Source organism: Microcebus murinus, chromosome X (genome assembly GCF_040939455.1).
Source record: "Microcebus murinus isolate Inina chromosome X, M.murinus_Inina_mat1.0, whole genome shotgun sequence".
Lineage (NCBI taxonomy): Eukaryota > Metazoa > Chordata > Mammalia > Primates > Cheirogaleidae > Microcebus > Microcebus murinus.
Genome location: NC_134136.1, coordinates 106,397,410 through 106,421,352, shown reverse-complemented (window position 1 = coordinate 106,421,352; position 23,943 = coordinate 106,397,410). Strand labels below are relative to the sequence as shown.

General features: G+C 34.1%; 1 protein-coding gene across 15 annotated transcripts in view; it reads left to right on the top strand.

Moving 5' to 3' along the window:
- DMD (dystrophin) overlaps positions 1–23,943 on the top strand; it is a 2,109,452-nt gene that overhangs the window by 1,318,622 nt on the left and 766,887 nt on the right. For all 15 annotated transcript variants that reach the window (XM_012756891.3, XM_012756894.3, XM_012756895.3 and 12 more), the window contains 2 exons: positions 5,872–6,019; positions 11,906–12,055. In XM_012756891.3, coding sequence (XP_012612345.1) covers positions 5,872–6,019; positions 11,906–12,055 — 298 coding nt within the window. The remainder of the gene's footprint in view (positions 1–5,871; positions 6,020–11,905; positions 12,056–23,943) is intronic.

Genomic DNA, 23,943 nt, shown 5'->3' with positions numbered 1-23,943 from the left:
GTTGTAGGGTCATTTATTATAATGAAAAATTGAAAACACAATGTATATTAACACTGGAATGGTGAAATATAGGATACTCATATATATCTCATTACTCAGATCTAAAAAATCAATTTTTCAAAGTGTAATTAATGACCTAAGGAGATACAGTACAATATTAAATGAAGAAAGTAGGTAGAGAATGTTTATAGAGTTTGATCCCAATTAAATATATAAATCTTAATTATAATAAGTACATCTCCCCTTTTTTTCTTGGCTGGGTATTCTTGAGAGGAAAAAATACACAAGTAAATAATTTGAGACATAATTGAAGTGAGGGGGTACTTAATTTTGGAATTTTCTAAATTTGAGGGTTATTAATTTTTTTATCTGATTTTAGGGTTTTCTCTCCCTAACATTGTATGTTTCTAGATGAAAATTGAAAATCTTATAAAGCCTTACCAATCTGTCTAGGTTTTATAAATGTAATCAGAGTTTAGCAAGATTTTACTAAACTAAAAGTATTTGAAACACTGTGCAAGATCATTTGGAGTTAAATACTAATGAAGACAAAGATCTACAAAAAGAATAGAGAAAAGATATAAACGTTTAAAATCTAGATTCAAGGAGTTGAACCAACTTAGAACTTTTAAACAAATAAAGTATGTCAATAGTAGAATTTTTCCTCTTCCACAATTGTTTCTAAGGCCAGAATCTGACAAAATATGGTCCTATCCCACATTTTAAAACAAGCTGCCAGCAATTGAGACTGATGATTTTTTCCATAGGGTTTACGGAGTCAACAGTGGTATTTTACCTTTACCTACCAGCAATTTCTAAACTCCTTTGTGCTCCATATCCCAGTCAACATTAAGACTCAGATGGGAGGGGCTCATAAGCATTGTGGAGACTGGAGCATTTGTAGTAAGGAACGTTTCCCTCTCTTCCCTTCTTTCATCTCTCTAAAGTCAAAGGTAGAGGCTTCAAGGGAATCATTGATAAAAAAGTTTGTAGACTACAAGAAGGGAAAAGCATCCCCTGATTCCACTGAAGGTTGGTAAGCTACAGAACTCCTTCACAGATCTGTGTAGCTTTTGGAGGGGCCAAAAGAGCACCCCATACATTTATTTGGCTTTCCATGTCCAAGCACTCAGAGTGGAGGAAGAGCAAGAGCCACAGAGTTACATACATGAGAAATCAACAAAGAGCTGTGAAATGGGCTTATTATATTTTTTATTAATAATTTAAATAAGGGAGATTTGTCCATGATGAAATTTATTAAAATGTGAAAGGATGGACTCAGAATATGCTAAATATGAAATGTTAATTGTTAGTTCAAAAGTTAGCTTACCATGTTTTATCCACCAACTCATTGCTTATAACCAAAGTCCTTGTTTACAGGTTTCTTCTCTTCTCTTCTCTGAACTCCAGATCGCTCAAATTTTTAAAACTGGTAATGTCCCCTAAATATATGAGACAACAAAATCTACTCTCAGCTGAAATAAATACTACCCCAGCCAGAAAAGGTGCAAGTATTCTTAGATGAGATGCAATATGCAGGACAGGTTAAGAACACAAAGGCTCTGGATCCAGATGGCCCATGATTGAACAATGAATCACTTATTAGCTGTATGACCTTGGGAAAAGTATTAAGCCTCATTTTTTTATCTATTAATGATGAGATAATAGTAGCCATCTCATAGTAGGGTTGTGAAGATTTGATACTTGGCTCAGTCGCTGCTGTGTAGTTATTCAATAATTGTTAGCTACCAATACCAATCTCTTTCCTTTTATCAACAAGTCTTATTGAGTCTCCTCCTAAATATTAAACTTTTCCTGTCATCTCCTTTCCCCTCTGCTACAGCTTCATGCTTTGGACCTTCATTACTTTATTGCCTGACCTATTATGATAGTCTCGTAATTGATTTCTGTCTCTTGTCTTACTAATCACCCTTGCCCACTATCATCAGCCATAGAATAGCCACAGTGAGTTTGTAATGAAACCAATCTTTTCCTACTAAAAGCCTATAAGTAGTTAATCACCTATAGATTAAAACAGATAAGAAACATTCTAGATACTTCCTTAACCTGGCCTCCAGCCACCTTACCAGCTTGATCTCCTCATCATTCTTCCATAAATCTCAAATACTTCACTAACCATTAATGCCAACTACACTAGTCATTACATACACAAGACAGGTCAAAATATTTTTTGTTGCCAAAAACTCATATAATCAAACACTAGTTCCCATGGAAATTGATGCCAAAACTTTATTGATTCTATCAAAGGAAAATAAATTCAAGCATCAGGCAAGTAATGTCATAATAACTTCCATTTATAATTTCATACAAACAAAGCAGTTATCTGTCATTACATTAAGATTTTTTTTAAAAATCCTAAAACAACCAGCAAGCAACTAGATAGCAGCCACTCTATGTCAGTGATAGCAGGCTGTACAAATTAACTAAACTTCATCTATTCTAAGCTGCACATTTTATCACATTAACATCACTGAAATAAAGATGAGCTTTATAATTGCTGTTGGCCAGGCCACAGGTAGCTTAAAAGAAAATCATGGAGACAGTAATGGAGCCCGCTTAAGAAATGCTATATCACCAACACTCTTGATGCCACAGAGGATGATATTGTATGGAAAAAGATGAACTCTGAAAGGACAAATGATACAGGATAGTCATACTCTAAATGTGAGGACATTTTAGGAATATGTTAACCAATGTTTCCAAAGTTTTTCACTTATATTTTACTTTTTATGCACACGAAAGAGGGATAAATGACAAAAATAATAATAAACCTCAGGGAACTCATTTCATTGCAGGGTAAAACTTAAAAGTGATGTGTCATAGTTTAATGGGCAGCATTCCTCACTCCACCTCCACTGTCTACCTCACAGGTACTTAAAGTGATAATATAATATTCTACAGCCTGCAACTGAGGGTGTCTTTAATTGGATGAAATACTATAGTGTACATTGGTGGGTACATTCAACCATGTTTCATAACCAACATTTCAAAGAATGAGAATGATTATTTTAGAACATAAATGCATGCGAGATTACATAGAATGATGTGAGAATTCATTCATCCATACAACAATCATTTATTGAGCATCTGTTCTGTGCCAGGCATTGATTGTTTCAGGAGCAAGGATTGCAGCAGTAAATAAAACATACAAAAATCCTTGCCCTCAGGAAGCTTAATTTCATGTGTATGAGATAGACAACACACCAAATAAATATCCAAATCATAGAGTATGTTAATTTTAAGAACTAAGGAGAAAGATAAAATAGGGAGAAAGAATAGGAATTTGAGGGGAGGTGCAATTTTAAGGTGAGTCATCAGGGAAGACCTGTAGAAGGTGAGGGAGCCAGCCATGTTTGATATTTCAAGGAAGGGCCAGAAAGGCAGAGAAGAGCAAGTGCCAAGACTCAGAAGCAGAGACCCATTTAGTGTACTTGAGGAACACAGCAAGGAGGCCAGAGGCTCTAAAGAAGGATAAAAGAAAGTGAAAGTAGATGGAAATGTTGTCATGAGGTAAGGAGAGAGGGAATCAGCAGATCATATAGATCAGTATGATTCAATAGAAAAACTAAGTGAGTCACATATATAATTTAATTTGTTCTAGTTGCCACATCAAAAAAGTAGAAGGAAACAGGGTGTAATTAATTTTAATATATTTTATTTAGCCCAATATATTAAAAATATCATTTCAACCAGATATGATATATTAAATATATTAATGGGATATTTCACATTAAAAATTTTTTAAATAGGCTTTATTTTTAGAGCAATTTTAGGTTCACAGCAAAATTGAGCAGAAGGTACAGGGATCATTCCTTTTTATGTACTAAGTCTTCAAAATCTGTTATGTATTTTACAGTTACAGCTCATCTCAATTTGTACAAGCCATATTTCAAGTGCTCAGTAGCCACATGTGATACTGTCTACCATATTGAACAGCCCAGATCTGGACCCTGGTAGAACAATGTAATGTTTTGGCTTTTGTTATGAGTGAATTGGAAAGTCATTGAAGAGTGTTTTGAGTGCAGGGGTGACATAACCTAACTTGAGGTTTCACAGAATACCCCTGGTTCCTGTGTTAAGAATAGAGAGGGAAGAATGTCACCTTACATGTCCTAGAAGAATCTTTGAACAAGCTCTCATCAAATAGCAAAACTGAATATAGACAAGCCTTGGCTTAGCAAAGATTCTGGTTTGGAAAATGAGTGTAATTGTAGTTCTCTTAAGGTTCTGTCTTTGAGCAAGCTGTCTTATTCCTGCAACATGGGGTAGCTCTCATGCTTCGAGAGACAGATAGATCATTATCTTCTTGGGAATATCTCCCAAGCCCTTTCCTAGAAATAAATTATCCTCCTATAATACTCAATCATAATCCTTAGTTTATATGCTTGTTTTTTCTCATGGATGGTAAGATCCTCAAGGTAAGGTACATAACATCCATCCTTAATCCTAATGCCCAGTAGAGTTCCTGGAAGATGGCAAGCTCTCAATAAACATTTGTTAATTTGAAGCAAAAAAAAAAAAAATTCTTAGCTAAACATCAAAAAAATGGAAATATCCCAAGTGTCCATCAACAGTGATATGTTGACATAATTAAACAATATACAGCCATGAGAATGAACAAACTAAAACTATATTCAAAATGGATTATTATAGGTAGAATTTTGAGTGGAAAAGGCAAAATACAAGAGTATATACCATATGATTCCATTTGCATAATGCTCGGTACAGGAAAAATAATAAAAATAAATAGGACACTGCTTACATTCTGAGGTAGTGATTATCAGGGGGCAAGAGGGGGATTCTGGGATTCTAGTAACATTCTATTTCTTTCTTTGGTTATACATTGTATCTAATTTTTAAAACTTCATTAAGCTATACAGTTATATGTGCACTGTCCAATGTGTATTTTATATTCTAATTAAAAGCATACGTGGAAGAGGTATATAGCTCCCCAAAGACAACAATACAAAAAAAAATAAATTATCTTAAGTGGAAACAATTTTGTTCAGCTGTCTTACAATACAATATATAAGAATAAACTTATGGCTAATTAACTTGTAGTATATGCATTTTTATAATTAAAAACTTCCACTAGTACAACATATGTCAAGTATGTTAAGTCAATTTTTCTCTTTCTCCAAAAAAGATTGTGAGTCATAATTTGGAAAACATTTACACATGTAATAATTTAGTGTTTTTATTTTAAACCCAGCAGAAGCCACATAGAGCAGAACTGTCCAACTAAGCCCTATCCATATTCCTGACCCATAGAATTGGGAGCAAATAAAACAGTTGCTACTTAAAAAAATACTTTGTTTTTACTTTAGTCCCATAATTTTCTATGAAAATACTTTAATTAAGCATTTTAAAACATGTGACTCCATGTTTTATACTTACTTTAGTGCAGTGGTTCTCAACCAGGGGCAATTTTGACCCCCTCCCAGTATATTTGGCAATGCCTGGAGACATTTTTGGTTGTCACAATTGGGGGAGTTGGGAGTTGCTACTGGCATCTAGTGTGCACAGGCCACAGAAGCTGCTAAGTATCCTACAGTGCATAGGATAGCCCTTCACAGCAGAGAATTAGCCAACCTTAAATGTCAGTAGTGCTGAATTTTTAAATCAGAATATTTCTTGACCAATTTTAATCTCTTATCTTTTAGAGATTTTTGAAAAATTGAAATTGCTTTGTTCAAAGTGAATGACTTTTCTTAAAATAAATTATGTATTGTTAACCTCTTTTAAATTGCTTATTTTTTTAAGTGTTTGCAGTGTTTTCTTTTTCCAGTTTGCTTTAAAAAATGTTTGAGAAATATGTTGTTTATAACAATTTTATTCTTCTTTCTCCAGGCTAGAAGAACAAAAGAATATCTTGTCAGAATTTCAAAGAGATTTAAATGAATTTATTTTATGGTTGGAGGAAGCAGATAACGTTACTAGCATTCCACTTGAACCTGGAAATGAGCAACAGCTAAAAGAAAAGCTTGAACAAGTCAAGGTAATTTTATTTTCTAAAATTCCCCAGGGCCTACTTGTATAAAGAGTATATGAATCTATTTTTTTAATTGAATCATTGATTTTCTGCCCATTAGGTTATTTATAGTTCCTTACTAAAGTGTTTTTCTTACAACTTTATTTTGTCTTAACCCAGTGGCTCCCAACGAGTGTGTGTATATATATATATATATGTGTGTGTGTGTGTGTCTATATAATGTATATATATTGAATCTATACATATGTATTTACATGTATAGATTCAATACATGCATATAAATATATATAATGCATGGAAGCTGTTTTCTAAACTAATTTATAAATTAAGTTTAGACTTATTTGAGAATTCTATGACTTTGTATAATTTCAAAATTAAAGAACAAAGTGTAGAATCATAAAATATAAATCTAAAAGGGAATCACTTATTCAATCTGTCTTAGGATATATCCCAGATTTAGAAAGAGTCTATAAAAAATCCCATTTCTTAGGAAAAATCTTCATTGCCAAATCAATCCTACTACTTCAGCCTCTAATGAAAGGCATTATATTCGCCTGAAGAAATGTTTTGTTTGGCTTATTTTGTCTGGGGTGGGGGGTGTGCTGGTTGAATAGACAGCCAGCTTATTCAAGTGGCTTTTCATATCTTCCTACTGTGATGTCTGCTTATTACTGATTACCTCACCTGGGTGACTGACATGCTCTGATTGTGCAGTTGGATTAACTTTCATGGTTTTAGTTTTAGGACAGGAGCTCTTCTGGATCTGTTTTATTTTGATTGTTGAAGGGAAGGTGAAAGGGGAAGGGGAATTAATATTTAATCATCTCCTATTATGTGCCAAGTATTAGATGCATTTACATCTGTTATTTTATTTAATCTTCATATCAAACCTTCAAAATGGTTGCTATTATCCTCATTTTACAAGGTCACATAATCAAAGAAAACGGAATTGCTCCTTTATCAATGATTCAGTTAGTTTGCACACATAAATTAGGGTCCAATGTTAACCATTTAGTTTTATGAAACTAGAAATTTTCACTTGAACAAGAGATAAAGTATATAAATTAAAATATGGTTTAATTCAATGAGGGAGCACTTACTATATGCCATACCTTGTACTAGGTATTTGAGATTCAAAAATTAAAAACTTTGAGAACCATTTGAAGATGGTTCTCATTGAAAAATGAACTCAGTCTGTTCTTAGAAATTGATCTTTCCTAAATGTATAGAGTGTCACATACTGCAGTATAACTGATAATCCATTTAAGAGACATATTTAGTTGCATTTACTTATTAATAAATATGCATTGATTCTCTTTTCTCCTAGACAATCTAGGTGCATATACACATTTAGGATTGTTATGTCTTCTTGTTGAATTGATCCCTTTACCATTATATAATGACCATCTTTGTCTTTCTTTACTATTGTTGGTTTCAAGTCAACTTTATCTGATATGAGAATGGTTACACCTGCTCTCTTTTGGTTTCCATTTTCATGGAATATTTTTTTCTATCCTTTCACCTCAAGTCTCTCTGACTCCTTGTGGATTATATGTGTTTCCTGGAGACAGAAGATACATGGGTTGTATTTTTTCATCTATTTAGTCAGCCTACATCTTTTGAGAGGGACATTCAGACTGTTCACATTGAGTGATGGAATTGATATGTGGGTTGCTGTTCTGTTCATCATGTTGGGTATACCTTATTGCTTTGTTTTCCCTCTTGTGTGATTGTTTTATATGAGCTGTGAGCTTTAGCTTTTGTGTGATTTTACACTAGTGAGTATCTATTGTGTTGATCCACATATTATGCCATTCTAAGTATTTCCTACAGGAAAGGTCTGGTGGTGACAAATTCCCTCAGTATTTGCTTGTCAAGTAAAGTCTTTGTTTCTCCTTCATATATGAGACTTGATTTTTTAGGATACAAAATTCTAGGCTGGCATTTGTTCTGTTTAAGACAACTGAAGATGGGGCCATGATTCCTTCTGGCTTCTCAGTTGAGAAGTCTGCAGTTAGCTCAATGGGTTTTCCTTTGTAAGTTACTTGATGTTTTCTTCTCAACAGCTTTCAGGAGTTATTCCTTCATGTTGACTTTGGACAGTCTGATGACTATATGTCTTGGTGATTTTCTCTCTGCAGTGAATCTCCCAAGTGTTCATTGAGCTTCTTCTTTCTGGATTTCTAAATCTCTAGCAAGACCAGGGAAGTTTTCCTCAATTATTTCCTTTATTTCTGTAAAGCCATGCCTATGATTCTTATATTTGGCTGTTTTACATAATCCCATATTTCTCATAGTCTTTGTTCATTCCTCTTGATTCTTTCTTCTTTATTTTTGACTGACTGCATTAATTTGAAAAAGTTGTCTTCAAACTCTGAAATTCTTTCTTTTGCTTGCTCTCTAGTCTATTCTTAGAGCTTTCCACCATGTTTTCTATTTCATTAAATGAATTTTTCATTTCCAAAGGTTCTACTATTTTTTTTAATATGTCATCTCTTTAGTAAATTTTTGTTCATTTCCTGAATTGTTTTTTTCTGGTTTCTTTCATTTGGTTTTCCATGTTCTCTTGGATTTCATTGAGTTTACTTACAATCTATATTTGGAAATCTTTATCATTTCAATATTTTCATTTTGGTTGGGATCCATTGCTAGAGAGCTGGTGTGCTCCTTTGAGGGTATCTTTTCACTCTCATTTTTCATTCTTCCAGAGTTCTTGCACTGATTCCTTCTCATCTGGAGCAGCTGTTGCTTCTTGTTTTTGGATTTTCTTTTGTTGAAATGGGGTTTCCCCCTACCTCACTCTTAAAGCTGTGTCTGTAGCATATGTTGGATAAGGACCTTTGGCTTGCTTATGAATGCTCTTATGGGTGTCCAGGTTCCAGATGGATACTTTAGTCAAAATAATCTGTAGCGTGGTGGTTTCCTCACTTGCTAGTTGTTTGTAGGCTGCAGTGGTAGTGAGCTATGTGTGTGGGCAGATTCCCTGTCTCTTATTGATAATGGAAGGTGGAGGCCTTTGAAATCATTTCTCTCCCCAGTCCTGCAGTCTTCTTAACAGTGTGAATTATATTGGGATGCCTAGTTTAATCTCCTAGACAGTAGGTGTTGCTCGTAAGAATCAGCCACACCCTGCATGATTGAATCAGTAATGCTGTAATGAGGTATACAAATTGTCCTCCCTGCCAGTAGGTGGCACTTACCAGATAGAGCCAGCTGCAGTGTTGTTTTTTGAGACCTGTAACTGGCTCTCAGGAGAAGCATTTGAATGCCCTAGGTGGTGAGTGGGGCCCCCAGGGGACTCCTTATTCTCCATCACAGCAGAGGTGGGTAGAGGAGTGAGGCTAGATGGGGCTTGGTCAGGTAAGCCTGCATTCCAGTTCCACAAAGGCAGGCAAAAGAGCTGTCTCAGCAGGGGTGAAAGGTCAGCTCCCAGGTCACTTGGGAAAGCCTCCAGGGATGGGCTGAAGTGGCCCCACCAAGCCAGAAAATCTGCTCATGTGGGAGGGACAGCTTGGGATTCACTGTTTGGCTGTCAGGAGTGGATTTCACTCTTCTCCCTCCTCTCCTACCCCAAGGTATCCTTCTGTCATTTGGCCACAGGCAGAAACTCAACCTAGCTGAGCTCACCATCAGTGGCACTGTAGGATGGGAGCTTCCCTGTTGAGGATTCTACCCTGGGTTGAGAGTGTAGCTTTCCTGTGGGAAGAGGGCTGCTCCATGAGTACGCTATGAGTCTGAACCATACTGTACTCTCCTCTCAGTTCTGCCCATGCAGACTCCTTTGCCTCCTAAAACTAGTTCACAAATTTCCCCTCTGTGTTTCTGAGCAACGCAATTGAGTCCTGGGGTTATGAAGTCCCGCCTGTGGGCCTGTCCTCTGATCCCCCAAGTTTAATCCTTGACTATTCAGGGAGAAGCATGCTGGTCCCAACTTGCCCATGGAGTGCTCTAGCAGGTTTAATGTCCCTCTGCTTTGAGGTATGTCCTACTCTGCTGGAGCAGCCAGGTGAGCAGCACGGAGGGGGGCTGGCAGGCAGGGAACTCACATCACAGCACCTCTTGGTCCGTTACAGGTCATCTAGAGGAAAGCTGTGAGCCCCACTCTCTGTTGGAGCTTTGTTGTAGTGGACACACCAACAGAGGGGAAGCAACAACTCCTGAGAGTCTTGACTCAATTGTCCCTTGGGGCACCAATGCCTCTAGGCAGCAGTATGTGGGGGAGGGGAAAGAGAGTAAAAACTCAAAGTGGAGGTGAGCTGGTGCTCTGGTCATCTCTGTTCCCCTCTCTGGGAGGCAGCCCACCAGAATGTCCAAGCTCTGGGTTCACACAGATCCCCCATAAGCCACTGGCCCCTGTATGGCCACTGTAGTCTGGGCTGGAGTTAGGAAATGTTGGTGTGGGAATAAGTTACATAAAAACTGAAGGTATGAAACTCCCTGGGTGTAGACAAAGGCACACAGTGGGCGGAGAAGCAATATGGTGCTGGCCATCTTGGCTTGTGTCTGTGGTGATGGGAAAGTGACCCTGAGGGGGCTGGCAGCCTGGTGGTTTATCCTCAAGAAGCTCCAAGTTTACTGATGGCAGCAGCTTTTGGGCTTGTGAGGGTAGAAAAGCTCTCCAGCAGCTTGGAAACCTGCTGACTTCCAGAGGTGTGAGGGTAGGAAAAATAAACCCCCCACCTGCCCTTTCCACTGGGCTCCAAGCCTCTCAGAGTTTAATCTCTGGCAATATCGTGCTCTTTCTTGTTCTGCCCTGCAACTTCTTCCTGTGGAATCTCTGGTAGGTTCTGAAACTTTTTTTATTAGAATTACACCTGATCTATGTTTTTTTTTCCCCCCATCTAAAACTTTTCCTTCTTTCTGAGATGATCTGGCAACTGATGTCTCTAATCAGACATCTTCCCATGGATCCTCTGCTCAGACAATCTGGATCAGGGCTGTCCAATAGAACTTCTATGATAATAGAAATGTTCTACATCAACCAATTTTATAGCCACTAGCCATTTGTGCCTTTTGAATACTTCAAAGGTGGCTAGTGCATCTTAGGAACTGAAGTTTTATTTTATTAAATGTTAATTAATTTAAATTTAAATAGTTTCATGTGGCTAGTGGCTACAATACAGGACACTGCAACACTAGATGACAAAAAATAAAACACAACATCATGGTTGTGTTTTGAAGGTATTGCAAAAGGGCATACATAATGTGATGCTGAATGAATAAGAGAAATTCAGGTATGTGAAGGAGTGAAAAATAAGGGTTTAGAATGAAACAACCTAAGTTTGAATCACAGCTCTGTTGCTTGCTAGTTTTGTGTCCTTGGAGCTAGTATTTAACCCTTCTGTCTCAGTTTTCTTCTATATAAAATAATATAATAGGATCTACTTCATATAATTATTATAATATGAACATAAACTGAGCTATGAGGAGATTAACAAAGTGCCTGGCACTGTGTACATTGTACATACATAATATTCTCAATATTAGCTATCTCTTAAAATGGTCTGCAATTTCTTACACAGTGGCATGCTATGGTATGCTATGGTATCTAAGAAGTTGATTAATATACCCAGATTGTTCTATTTGTGATAGAGATATGTTTTCAGACTCTAACTCTGTTTGGGGTATTGTTTTACCATCTAACATTTTTCTCGTGAAAAAAATCTGTGAGGGATAGATAATCTGGTCCTTTTCAGGAAGGTTTATCTACTGAACAGTGGGTGTTTCAGTCCATTAGCTCTGTGCTCTGTAGAAAACTGTTGCTATTTGAGGTACCACTAGGCCTTCGGTCAAGTTGTTTCATTTTGATAGACTAATCAATAGAACTGAAGACAAGGCAGTTGGAATTGTGCTGTAATTCATTTTAAACGTTGTTGCATTTGTCTGTTTCAGTTACTGGTGGAAGAGTTGCCCCTGCGCCAGGGAATTCTAAAACAATTAAATGAAACCGGAGGAACAGCACTTGTAAGTGCTCCCATAAGCCCAGAAGAGCAGGATAAACTTCAAAATAAGCTCAAGCACACAAATCTCCAGTGGATAAAGGTTAGACATTAACCATCTCCTCTGTCACATGTGTTAAATGTTGGCAAATGTTTGTATTTGTTTTGTTTCCTGGGTGTTTTATTGTGGGCCGGGGGAGAGGCTGATATGTGGATTGTTGTTTTGTTTGGTTTTTTAACCTGATCATTTGATTTGGCTGTATCTTTTGTTGTGAATGTAAGCCATGGTAATGGTGGATGGCTTTACATTGCTGACCAAATGCCAAAACATAGACCACTATTCCATTGCATAAATGATTCTAAAGAATTAGACTGAAAAAATGATGAAGTAATTAATTCAGTATTCAGATGTATATTGACAGTATTTAAGCAAAATGTAGGTGGTCTAGTTCTAGTTCAACAAGTATCATAAATCAAAATCATTTATTTGTACCTATAGTATAGACTTAATAATTCATGCTAACCCTCTCCAAAAGGTGCTTTATTTATTTATTTATTTATTTATTTATTTATTTATTTACCTGCTGTCTTATTCACTTAACTTGTGAGTCTTCATCTTTCTACCTTGGATACTTTCTAAATATAATATTAAAAATGTTTATTAAATTAATATATAGTTTAAAAACAAGTGTTCTATTTGAATTTATGATTTAAATCAACATTAATTGATCATCAGCATTTATTGAAAGACAGTAATTTTTCTACTGTACTGCCATGGCATCTTTGTCATAAATCAAGTGAACTTACTGTATGCATCTGCTTCTGGATTCTCAATCCTCTTCTATTTGATCATGACTGTCCTTCAACCACACTGGCTTAATTATAATATTTTTTAATGGATTTACTGAGATATAATTCACATACCATTAGATCCATCCACTTAAAGTATAAAATTCAATGGTTTGGGTATATTATAATAATTTTTAAAAATTGTGATTGAATATATATATAACATAAAAGTCATTTAAACCATTTTAAGTATATAGTTTAATGGCATTTATTTCAACCATCACCACCATTTATCTTAATAATTTTTCATCACTCCAAACAGAAATTATTAAACATTAAACAATAGTCCCCCCTCCTCCCTTTTGGTAACCTTGAATCTACTTTGTATTTCTATAAATTTGCCTATTCTAGATATTTCATATAAGTGGACTGAGATAATATTTGTCACTTTCTGTTTGGCTTATTTCACTCAGCATAATGTTTTCAGGCTTCATCCTTGTTGTAGAATGTGTCAGAACTTTGTTCTTTTTATGACTGAATAATATTCTATTGTATGTACATATCCAATCATTTTATTTAAAAATTTGGGATATGGCAGTGTAAACCACCCAACTTTGTCCTTCCTATTCAAGATTGCCTTGGCTATTTTTGGTTCTTTGAATAAATATTAGAACCATGTTGTTAATTTTTACATGAAGCCTTCTAGGATGATTATTGAAATTGTGTTGAATTTGTAGATTGACTAACATCTTTACAATACTGAGTCATCTAATCTGTGAAAACAATGTACCCCTCAATTTATTTAGGTCTTCCTTAATGAATTTTTAGTAATGTTTTGCAGTTTTCAGTCCAGAGATCCTATATGTGTTTTATTAGAGTTAATCCCAGATATTTGATGTTTTCATCCTATTATAAATGAGATTCATTTATTTTTTTCTTTGTTGAAGGTTTATAAAAATATAATTGATTTTTATAAATTGAGCACATATCTAAAGACCTTTTTAAATTCACTTTTTAACAACAAAGTTTTTAGAATCTTGAGGTCTTTTTAATGCATGATGCATATTTGTATCATCAAATAGAGGTAGTCTCTTGAATCCTCATGATTTTAGTTTATATAATTTTTTGCATCATTGTACAGCTTCGACCTCCAAAACAATGTTAAATAGAAGTGGTAATAATTAGAAGCCTTGTTTCCTTCTGTGTCTCAGGTGGAAAACTATCAATATTTATCATTAAATATGATGGGTTTTTTAAAAGACTTTTGGTCTTCTTAATCAGAATAAGGAATTTCTTTATTCCCAGTTTAAGTTTGTATTGTGAATAGCTATCGATCACAGTCAAGTGTATTCTTTGCATTTCTTAAAATGATTGTATGATTTTGCTATTTTTCTGTGAATGTGGTGAATTATAGACATTGATTTTTTAATGTAAACCACTCTGAGATTGCTGAAATAAGCCTTATTGGTCATGATGTATTATGCTTTTTATAGATTTATTGATTTAGTTTTCTAATATTTTGTTTAAGATTTTTGTTCATGACAAAGATGAGTCTGTAATATTTTTCTCCTAATATCCTTCTCAAATATTGGTAGCACTGTTACACTAGTTTTACAAAACAAGTTGAGAAATGTTTCCTATTTTTCTTTTATCTGGAAAAATTGTTGAATATTGGTATTATTTCTTCCTAAAATGTTTCAAAGAATTCAATTGTTGATCCTTCTGAACATGGAATTTTTTTGTGGGAAAGTTTTTAATAATTATTTTTTTAATTTGATTTCTTTAATATATATAGGGATTGTTATATTTTTAAAATATCTTTATATGTCAGCTTTTGTAACTTGTGTCTTTCAAGAAATTTGTCTGCTATCTTGCCATTTTCTCTTTTGGGGCTATAGACTTTCTTCGCACAGCTAGTTACCTTTTATATATTTATATACAAGAATGGGAAAATAGAAAGAATAAGAGCTTTGAGTACCCGGGTAGATCTTGTTGACTGGAATATATTACTCTAAGTGCTAACGGAGAGAGCTGACTCTCCTGCTAAAGGATACCTTCAAATTCTATAATACAACAATGCTTCATTCAGAGGTATACCAATTACTGACTTTCTAGTTACCAGGTTCAATTTCTTCAGATAATGACTTACTTTTGTTTGATTGTTTTATGTTTATTTGTGTTTATTAGTAAGTGCTATGGGAAGACAGTTCTTTGTGTGGTACCTTTGAGCTAGGGGTAAATGTTTACGTAGAAACATTCAGTACCCCATTGTTAACCTGCTTCTTATTCCCACCCAACATGACATCTTTCATCCAACCATTCTCCACATTCTGTCAGAGTCAGCTCTCATTGTGCCTAATGTTACTTCTCCCTCACTCCATTTGTCCCCGTATGTGCTTTTCCCATATATGCTTTTGACCTTTAAGGATGTTTTGAAACCTCTCATCCACTTTTCACCACAGTTCCACTACCTTATTGAGCATATTTAAAACCTGTTAACTTTATACCATCCAAAGTCTAAAGCAAATTGTATTATTTAAACTGAGAACAAATCTATGCCAAGAAGATATTGCAGAACTATAATTTTCATGTAATATAAAATGCCTTCTTTCAAAAAAATGGCACAATTGCCTCTAAAGAATTGCTTGTTATTCACCAGCATCCAACTCAGTTGAGAGGCATGAAGGAATTATACTGAGAAAAATTTCTGTTCTTTGAAAAGAAAATAATAGAGGCTTCATTTTAAATTGTGTCAGCTTATTTATTATATTTTTTAATTGATGATGCTGAAGTTCATATAACAGATCATTTACATGACTGATAAAATATTTAGGAACTGAAATAAGTACCAATTTTATGACATTAAAATCAAAATGTGTGCTTTAGGCCTCAATAATTGAAGCTAGGAGGTATTTGAAAAAGTCCTCTTTTATTTTTATATGTCAATATTATATCTCAGTTATGTGAATAATCAGAGTAAAACATTTTAAGGTGAATTTTTGCTACTGAAAAATAAGTTTCTTCCCTTAATGATTTTTTTTTTATTTTGGCATATTATGGGGGTACAGATTTTACCTTAATGATTTTTAAACAGCCATGTAGAGATATAGACACTTACATATGGAAGGAACGTGGTATTCTAGTAATTAAATTTTGCAGCCACATAACAATACAAATAAAATCATTCCTCATAGAAAGAGAACAAGGAGAAGGCATGCCCCAAAATATTCCATAATATCCCAATACATCCTGATGTCAAAAAACGAACATAAAAATAATAATTGTAGGAAATGTGAGAAAACTATCTAAAATACATGATAGCACTTTTGTGGATTGTAAAACATAAGCCAAGGTTTTATGTATTCTTCAATAAAATAAATAGTCAAAATTTTTGTGATCAAAAGTTAAAACTAAGCTTATGAACACCATCTTAGGCAGGCTTACATTACTACACCATCCATAATATTTGTGTTCTATCCCAAAATTATAACTTCAATGCTAGGCCTTCCCCATTAAATGTCACAGAATTTATAGTCTTATTCATTAGACATATTAAAATTTTTCCATCAATATGCCTCCTTATTTCTGTTAGTTTAGATTTAGGAATAGAAAGCAAATGATCAGTGCCAGATTTAGATAAGTACACACGTTTTTTAAAAAAGTAAGGAAGATGGCTTTTGTCTTACTGAGACATAGTCTTAATCTACATTAAACCTCAAATTCTCAGTCAATAGAGGGGAGAAGAAATAATAGGGACCCCCTCCTCTGTGTTCTTCAGGCCCCTCTTCCATCCAAAGGCTAGAGTGGGCGTTAAACTTTAAAAGTGGTAAGTCACGGTTGTTGGGACACAAATACTTCAATTTCTTAGCACACAGTATCTCTAAAAATGTCCTAATATTATAATCTGCTGGCAGGTGCCTTTCTCCATAGCTAACTTTATTGTGCTGCAGTCTGCATATTTAGCCAACTGACTACTTACATTTGTACCTTTATGTTTCATTACTAAAGAGAGAAAACAGCAATTGGAAGTAATATAGCTATTTCTTTAAGGGAGTAGCGGACCGTATAATGAGTTCATTGCAAAAATGTGTTACCTTGCCTTGGCCTGGGTAGCTTCTCTTTTAAGCAGAGATGGAAGGTGTTCCTTTACTTAATATAGCCATTAGCTTAAATTTATGGGTGCCTTCATGGTATGAAGGATCATGAAGTTATATCCTCATTCTTGTCTAATACATAACTTGACCTTTACAATCTTTAATAATAATACCCTTAAGATCCACAATGTGGGGATATTATTAAAGCTAACCTCTGTGTATTTCTCTGAGTGTTTCATTCAATGATCTTCACACACATGTCTCACTGAATTGTTTTTATTATGTGTTATTCTTCATACTTATTTGCATTTTCCCTGAATGTATATGTGTGTATTAGGAAGTGGTTCTTTTCTCATCACTATCACTCTCTTCTGTGTTTCTCACTCTGTTATGCAAGTCTGTGCCTATGAATTGACATCATACTATGTATATAATTAATCTTCTCTATATCCATGTGTCACTCATTTTTTGCCCTGGTAGTTTATGTGACACATTCTTTTCTACTCTCTCCCTTTCTCTGATTCTACCTTTAATCCCTCTTTCATTTCTTCCTTTTATATCTTTGTCCCTTATTATCCCCTTTCCTCATTCTTCATTATTCTTTTTACATATTATATGTGGGTACTTAACTAGCCATTATTTAAAACCAAAATATATTTTATAATTTTTTATCATAGTGTATACTTTCTTAATTTAAAAGATGAAAAGATGGAACATTCATTTTGTAGGCTCAGGAGTATTCAGATGGAAGGAGCCTCATGAAACTAAATTACTCTCACTTCTTCTAGATTAGAACACTTAGTCCTAGAAAGGTTATGTGACTTATTCGAGACTAAATATAGCTCTCTATTTAAATATAAAAGTGATTCCAAAATAAATAGCATTTTTTAACCTTTTGTTGAAGCTTAAGTGATTTATATGTGGATAATATGCTAGAAACAAAGAAAAAACATGGATTCTCATTTCATTCCATCATTCCTTTAAATATAAAAGCTGAGATTTATTTTCTTTTAAAGACACTATATGAGAATTTTTGCATTGCTTTTTGTCCTTTTTTGAGAACTGGGTACAATATTTTAAAATTATTTTCTAGAACCTTTTCTACTCTGGAAAATTTGTGATTGTGTAATATAGGAAAAGATGTTTATGCTGTTTCAGAATTAGTTATATGCCTACTATTTTTGATAAGTAATTTTACAGGTAGTATATATTATACATTTCTACTAATCTTAATAAATATATTTTAAATACAAAATATCACCTGTGACTACTATGAAAACCTCTATACACAAATTATAAAATGTAGAGGAAATGTATACATTTTTGGAAACACATGACCTACCAAGATTGAATTAGAAAGAAATAGACATCTTGAACAGACCAATAATGAGTAATAAGAGTGAAGCAATAATACAAACTCTCTCAACAACAACAAAATCCTTGGGCCAGACAGACTCACAGCCAAATTCTAGCAGACCTGCAAACAATTAGCATCCATTCTAGTGAAACTGTTCCATAATATTGAAGGAGAGAATCCTCCCTAGCTCATTCTATGAAGCCAGTATCACCCTGATACCAAAGTCGGGAAAGGACATAACAAAAGAAAACTACAGACGAGTATCCCTTATGAACATAGATTTAAAAAAATCCTCAACAAAATACTAGCAAACTGAATTAAAGAAAGTAATTCAGCATGATCAAGTGGGATTCATCCCAGGGGTGAAAGGATGGTTGAATATATGCAAATCAATAAATGTGATTCATCACAACCCAAGACCATATGATCATCTCAATAGATGCAGAAAAAGCATTCAATAAAATCCAGCACCCCTTCATGATAAAAACCCTCAAAAAAACTAGGCACAGATAGAACATACCTGAAAATAATAAAATCTATATATGAGAAACCCATGACCAGCATCATACTGAATATGGAAGACATGAAAACATTCCCCCTAAGACCAGAACAGGATGCCCACTGTCACCACTTCTATTCAACACAGTACTGGAAGTCCTAGACAGAGAAATCAGGCAAGAGAAAGAAAGAAAAGACATTTAAATCAGGAAAGAGGAGGTTAAACTATCCCTGTTTGTCAATGATATGATTTTATACCTAGAAAACCCTAAAGACACCACCAAACGACTCCTTGAATTGATAAATTCATTAAAATTTCAGGTTACAAAACTAATACACAGAAAACAATTGCATTTCTACATATTAATAACAGTCAAGCTGAGAATCAAATCAAGAACTCAATACTATTTATAATAGCTACAAAGAAAATAAAATACCTAGGAATGTATTTAACCAAGGAGGTGAAAGATTCTCTCCTTGTAGGTTCTCTCTACAAGGAGAACTATAAAACACTGATGAAAGAAATCAGAGATTATACAAATAAATGGAAAAATACCCCATGCTCATGGGTTGGAAGAATCAACATTGTTAAAATGTCCATAGTGCCCAAAGTGATTTACAAAGTCAATGCAATTCCCATCTAAATATCAACATCATTTCTTGCAGATCTAGAAAAAATGGTCTTAGACTTCATATGGAAACAAAAAAGACCTTGAATAGCCAAAGCAATCCTAAACAAAAGGAACAAATCTGAAGGCATCACATTATCTTGAGTTCAAACTACACTATTAATACAAGTCTATAGTAACCAAAACAGTATGGGACTAATATAAGGGTAGACAGATAGACCAATGGAACAGAATAGAGAACTCAGAAATAAAACCATATAGCTATGGCCAATTGATTTTTGACAAAGCAGAGAAAAGAAATACACTGGGGAAAGGACACCCTATTCAACAAATGGTGCTGGGAATACTGTCTAGCCTGAAGAAGAATGAAACTGGATTCCTATCTCTCACCATGCACAAAAAAATCAAGTCAAGATGAATTAAAGACTTAAATGTAAGATGTGAAACTATAAAATATTCTAGAAGAAAACATAGAAAAATTCTTCTAGACCCCTAGGCAAAGAATTTATGAGTAAGACCCTAAATGCAAATGCAGAAAAACAAAACTAAATAAATGGGACTTAATCTAAAAAGTTTCTGCACAACAAATGAAATAATCAATGGAGAAAATAGAAAATATATAGAATGGGAAAAAATATTTGCAAACTATATGTCAAAGGACTAATATTCAGAATCTACAAAGAACTCAAACAAATAAGCAAGAAAAATGAAACAAAGAACCCCATCAAAAAGTAAACAAAAGACATGAACAGACTCTTCCCTAAAGAATATGGACAAATGGCCAACAAGCACATGAAAAAAATGCTCAACTTCATAATTATAACAAAAATGCAATTAAAACCACAATGAAATACTGCCTTACCCCTGTCAGAATGGCCATTGTCGAAGTTAAAAAATAATAGATGTCATGGTTGTGGTAAAAAGGGAATGCTTATATACTCTTAGTAGAAATGTAAACTTAAAAGAAATAAAAATAGACCTACCATTCAATCCAGCAATCCCACTACTAGGTATCTACCCAATGAAAAAGAAGTCATTTTATAAAAAGGACACCTGTACCCAAATGTTTATTGTAAGATGATTCACAATTGCAAAGATATGTAATCAACCTAAATGCCCATCAACTTATGAGTGGACAAAGAAAATGTGGTATATATATATATATATATATATATATGTCATAGAATACTACTCAGCCATAAAAATAATGCAATAATATCTTTTGCAGCAACTTGAATGGACCTGGAGACCATTATCTTATGTGAAGTATCTCAGGAATGGAAAAGCAGATACCAAATATTCTCACTTACAAGTGGGAGCTTATTGAAAGATGTATATGCTCATAAAGAGCAGTAAATAGACATTAGAACCTAAGATTTGGGGGTGGTGGGAGGGGGTTGAGGGATAAAAATCCACCTATTGAGTACAACGTACATTATTCTGGCTAGGGGTATGTTGAAACTGACTTTAACATGATGCAATTAATCCAAATAATAAAAAACATTTGTATCTCCTAAAATTTTTGAAATAAAAAACTAAAAATAATAAATATATTTTCATTTTGTGAATGAATTGAAATATTTGCATCATATTTTACTGTTTAATTATAAATAGTAAATTACCATTTGAATTTATTACTGCCTAGTATAAAATGGCATATATAAAGACTAAAATATTTTGCAAACATGATTAAGAAATTTTGCTGGAAAGTGAATTTTAGTTCAGTGCATCTTTAAAAATCTGATTCACTTTACCCAAGAAAAAAAATTTGGTTTATAAATAAAGTATATATAGCAAAGCTTTAGTATTGGAATAATTTTTGTAATATTGATAATAGTACAAGGATTGTTTTCAAACTAAAGCACACAATAAAAATTATAAAAGTAAAAATATAGTGCAACTTCTGGGCCAGACCATCTTCCACAGTATACAAGTGGCCATATCTAAATTTCCAGAAATCTGGTTCATTTCATATTAACCTCTAATCAAGTTACTTCTAAATATCCACTGAGGAGTAAACATTTTAGATTTGCTATTTTCATTTATACCAGGTAAATAAATGTTTGGTATTTTTCCAGCTATATTTGCCATGAAATGCCAGTCATCATTAGTCATTACCATAAATGTGGAGAGCAAAAAGGAGAAAATTAACTAAAACTAAAGCTTGGCTTTTCTACTCCCTGCTCAGAAATGGACATTTCCTTGAATCAATTACTTTTTTTATCACAAGACAATGATTAATAGATTGTTCTAGTGGTGATCATTCAGTCCTGCCTTTAATGTAAATTATATTTTTGACTAAAGAACAGGATCTTTACTGGGGTTTTCACCCATTGACTGGTATTTCTAGGGCCCTAAAAAAGAATGCTATAAAATATATGGTAGGGATAATAGTAATAATTGCAGGAAGTCATTTCTCTATCTAGGAGTCATAACAGGGACCAGATAGCTTTGATGTGCTCATGATGCTCTCCCTTAAAGTATATTTGTAATATAAGCCATATATTTCTTAATTGTATACATTTGTGAGATAAAATGCTATTATACAAGAAAATGGGGGTCACCTGTCTACCAGGCATATAGTCTGATAGTTCTTGGAAATCCATCATCTTAGAAGTTTCCTTTATGTAATTAGTAATTACATCAAAGCATTTTTTATACATTCATTAAATTATTCATTCAACAATTATCTAATGAGTAACTACTATGTGCTACATACTGTTATAAACATATAATAATCAATTCCCCCCTTGCCTTATTTAAAAGACATGTATAATTTTATAGGGTTTGACTTTGTAAGTATACACATCTCTAATTTATAGTTGCTAAGTACTTTGAGCCTGAGGGTTGGGGGAGGGGAGTAGTAATTTAAAGTTTATGACATAAGCATCCTTGACTTTGCCTCCAATAATTTCACACTGACATGGGGTTTATTACTAGGTTGTGTGTCATGAGTACATCTCAATTTGCTCTGACAGTTTTGGTTTTTGTCCGTTATCCTATCATAATTTTTAATAGCTCCCTCACTCTCATGAGTATCCCACTTTAGAAGATAATATATAGATCTAGGGTCACTCTAGTTATGAGAACAAACATCAGGCACTTAGAGGCAGGCCTGGCCCAGTACTCAATAACCATTAATATAATTACTGCTAATGTTCTTAGCAGCAGCATCACTATACTTGTCAACGTCATCTACCTTCTTGAAACTTCAGTGAAGCTGAGAAGCTTGGCCTGTCCGAGAAACCTGGTTGTCATTATTACCAAATTAATCACTCTTTAATGGCAACGAATTTATAAGATTATTTTCTTTTTAACTTTCCAAACTATTGAAACTTAGGCAATGCTAAGAATATGGATCAGACACTTTGCAAACAATAAAACAGAAAATAGCAATGGTGAGGAGGCAATTTACTGTAGTGATTAATGTTGAAGTTTATGGATTATGGATTTCACCTGCTACCAGCTATGTGGTCTTATACCTACTCTATCCATACCTCAGTTACAACATCCACAAAATTCAGATACTAATAGAACACACCTCTCCAGGTTGTGGTGAAAATTCAGTGATGGAGTGCGTGGGAAATGTATAACACAGTATTTGGTATATTGTAATTACTAAAAAATGTTAGCTTAAAAACATTAGGGGTAACATTAAAAATAGAAAAATGCGAAGACTAAGCATAAAATTCTTGCTGAAATATCTTCTTAATCAAACAGTTATAAATATAGCTTTTGGGGAGAAAGCTGAAATATATGTCACTATTATGAATGCAAGAGCTGAAAGAGAGGAGAGTTGGCACCAAGACAACAAAGTGACCCTCATGGCAGGCACAGAGGGTTTTCAGCCAATGCTCTCCCATTCTACTGATTTCACTATTTTCATTATATATGATTGGCTAGCATTTCAGATAAAATATGTTGGAAAGTAATGGCTTTTTCTCTTTATATTGCCTAAGAAGCCCAAGTAGTCCAGCCTTGTTTTCAAACACCAGCATTTATGAGCATAATTGAGATGGCCATTTAACCATGAACATCTTTGCAAGCAATCTATTTGGCTGGACAGAAATCCAGGCAGAGAGCAATTGAACTTACACACTGTTTCCTTGTCACCTTCCCCACCTCCATTTTTGATGTTGTTTGCCCCATTTTGGCAAAGTGATAAGAAACCGCTTATAGAAAGTTACATTGGCACCAGATGGTATTCTATTAGGAAACCTCATCTAATACAAGATAATTTGTTCATGCCAATGCAATCCTGCTTTAAAAAATCTAACAAAAAGCATGAATTATAAAACACTAATACTTGTGCAATGATTCATTTCCATTTTAAAATTTCACTTTTGCCACTTTATACATACTGACAATGTGTATTGAGCTTGAAAATTTATCATTTAAGTATGCCATGCTTCAGATTTTATTAAAAAGGTAAGCTAATTTCCAATTAAATGCAGATTTGACCATTTCTGGCAAACTCTCTTTCCTGTTCATGATGAATTTAAAATGAGGAAGAGTAAAATGATGATGAAAAGAAAAATGAGGAGAAAAATTTCGTAACTCGATCTTCAGTGTAACATTTTTTAAGTAAGTCCTTTATTAGCACAAAGGTGTTTGCCTATAACAA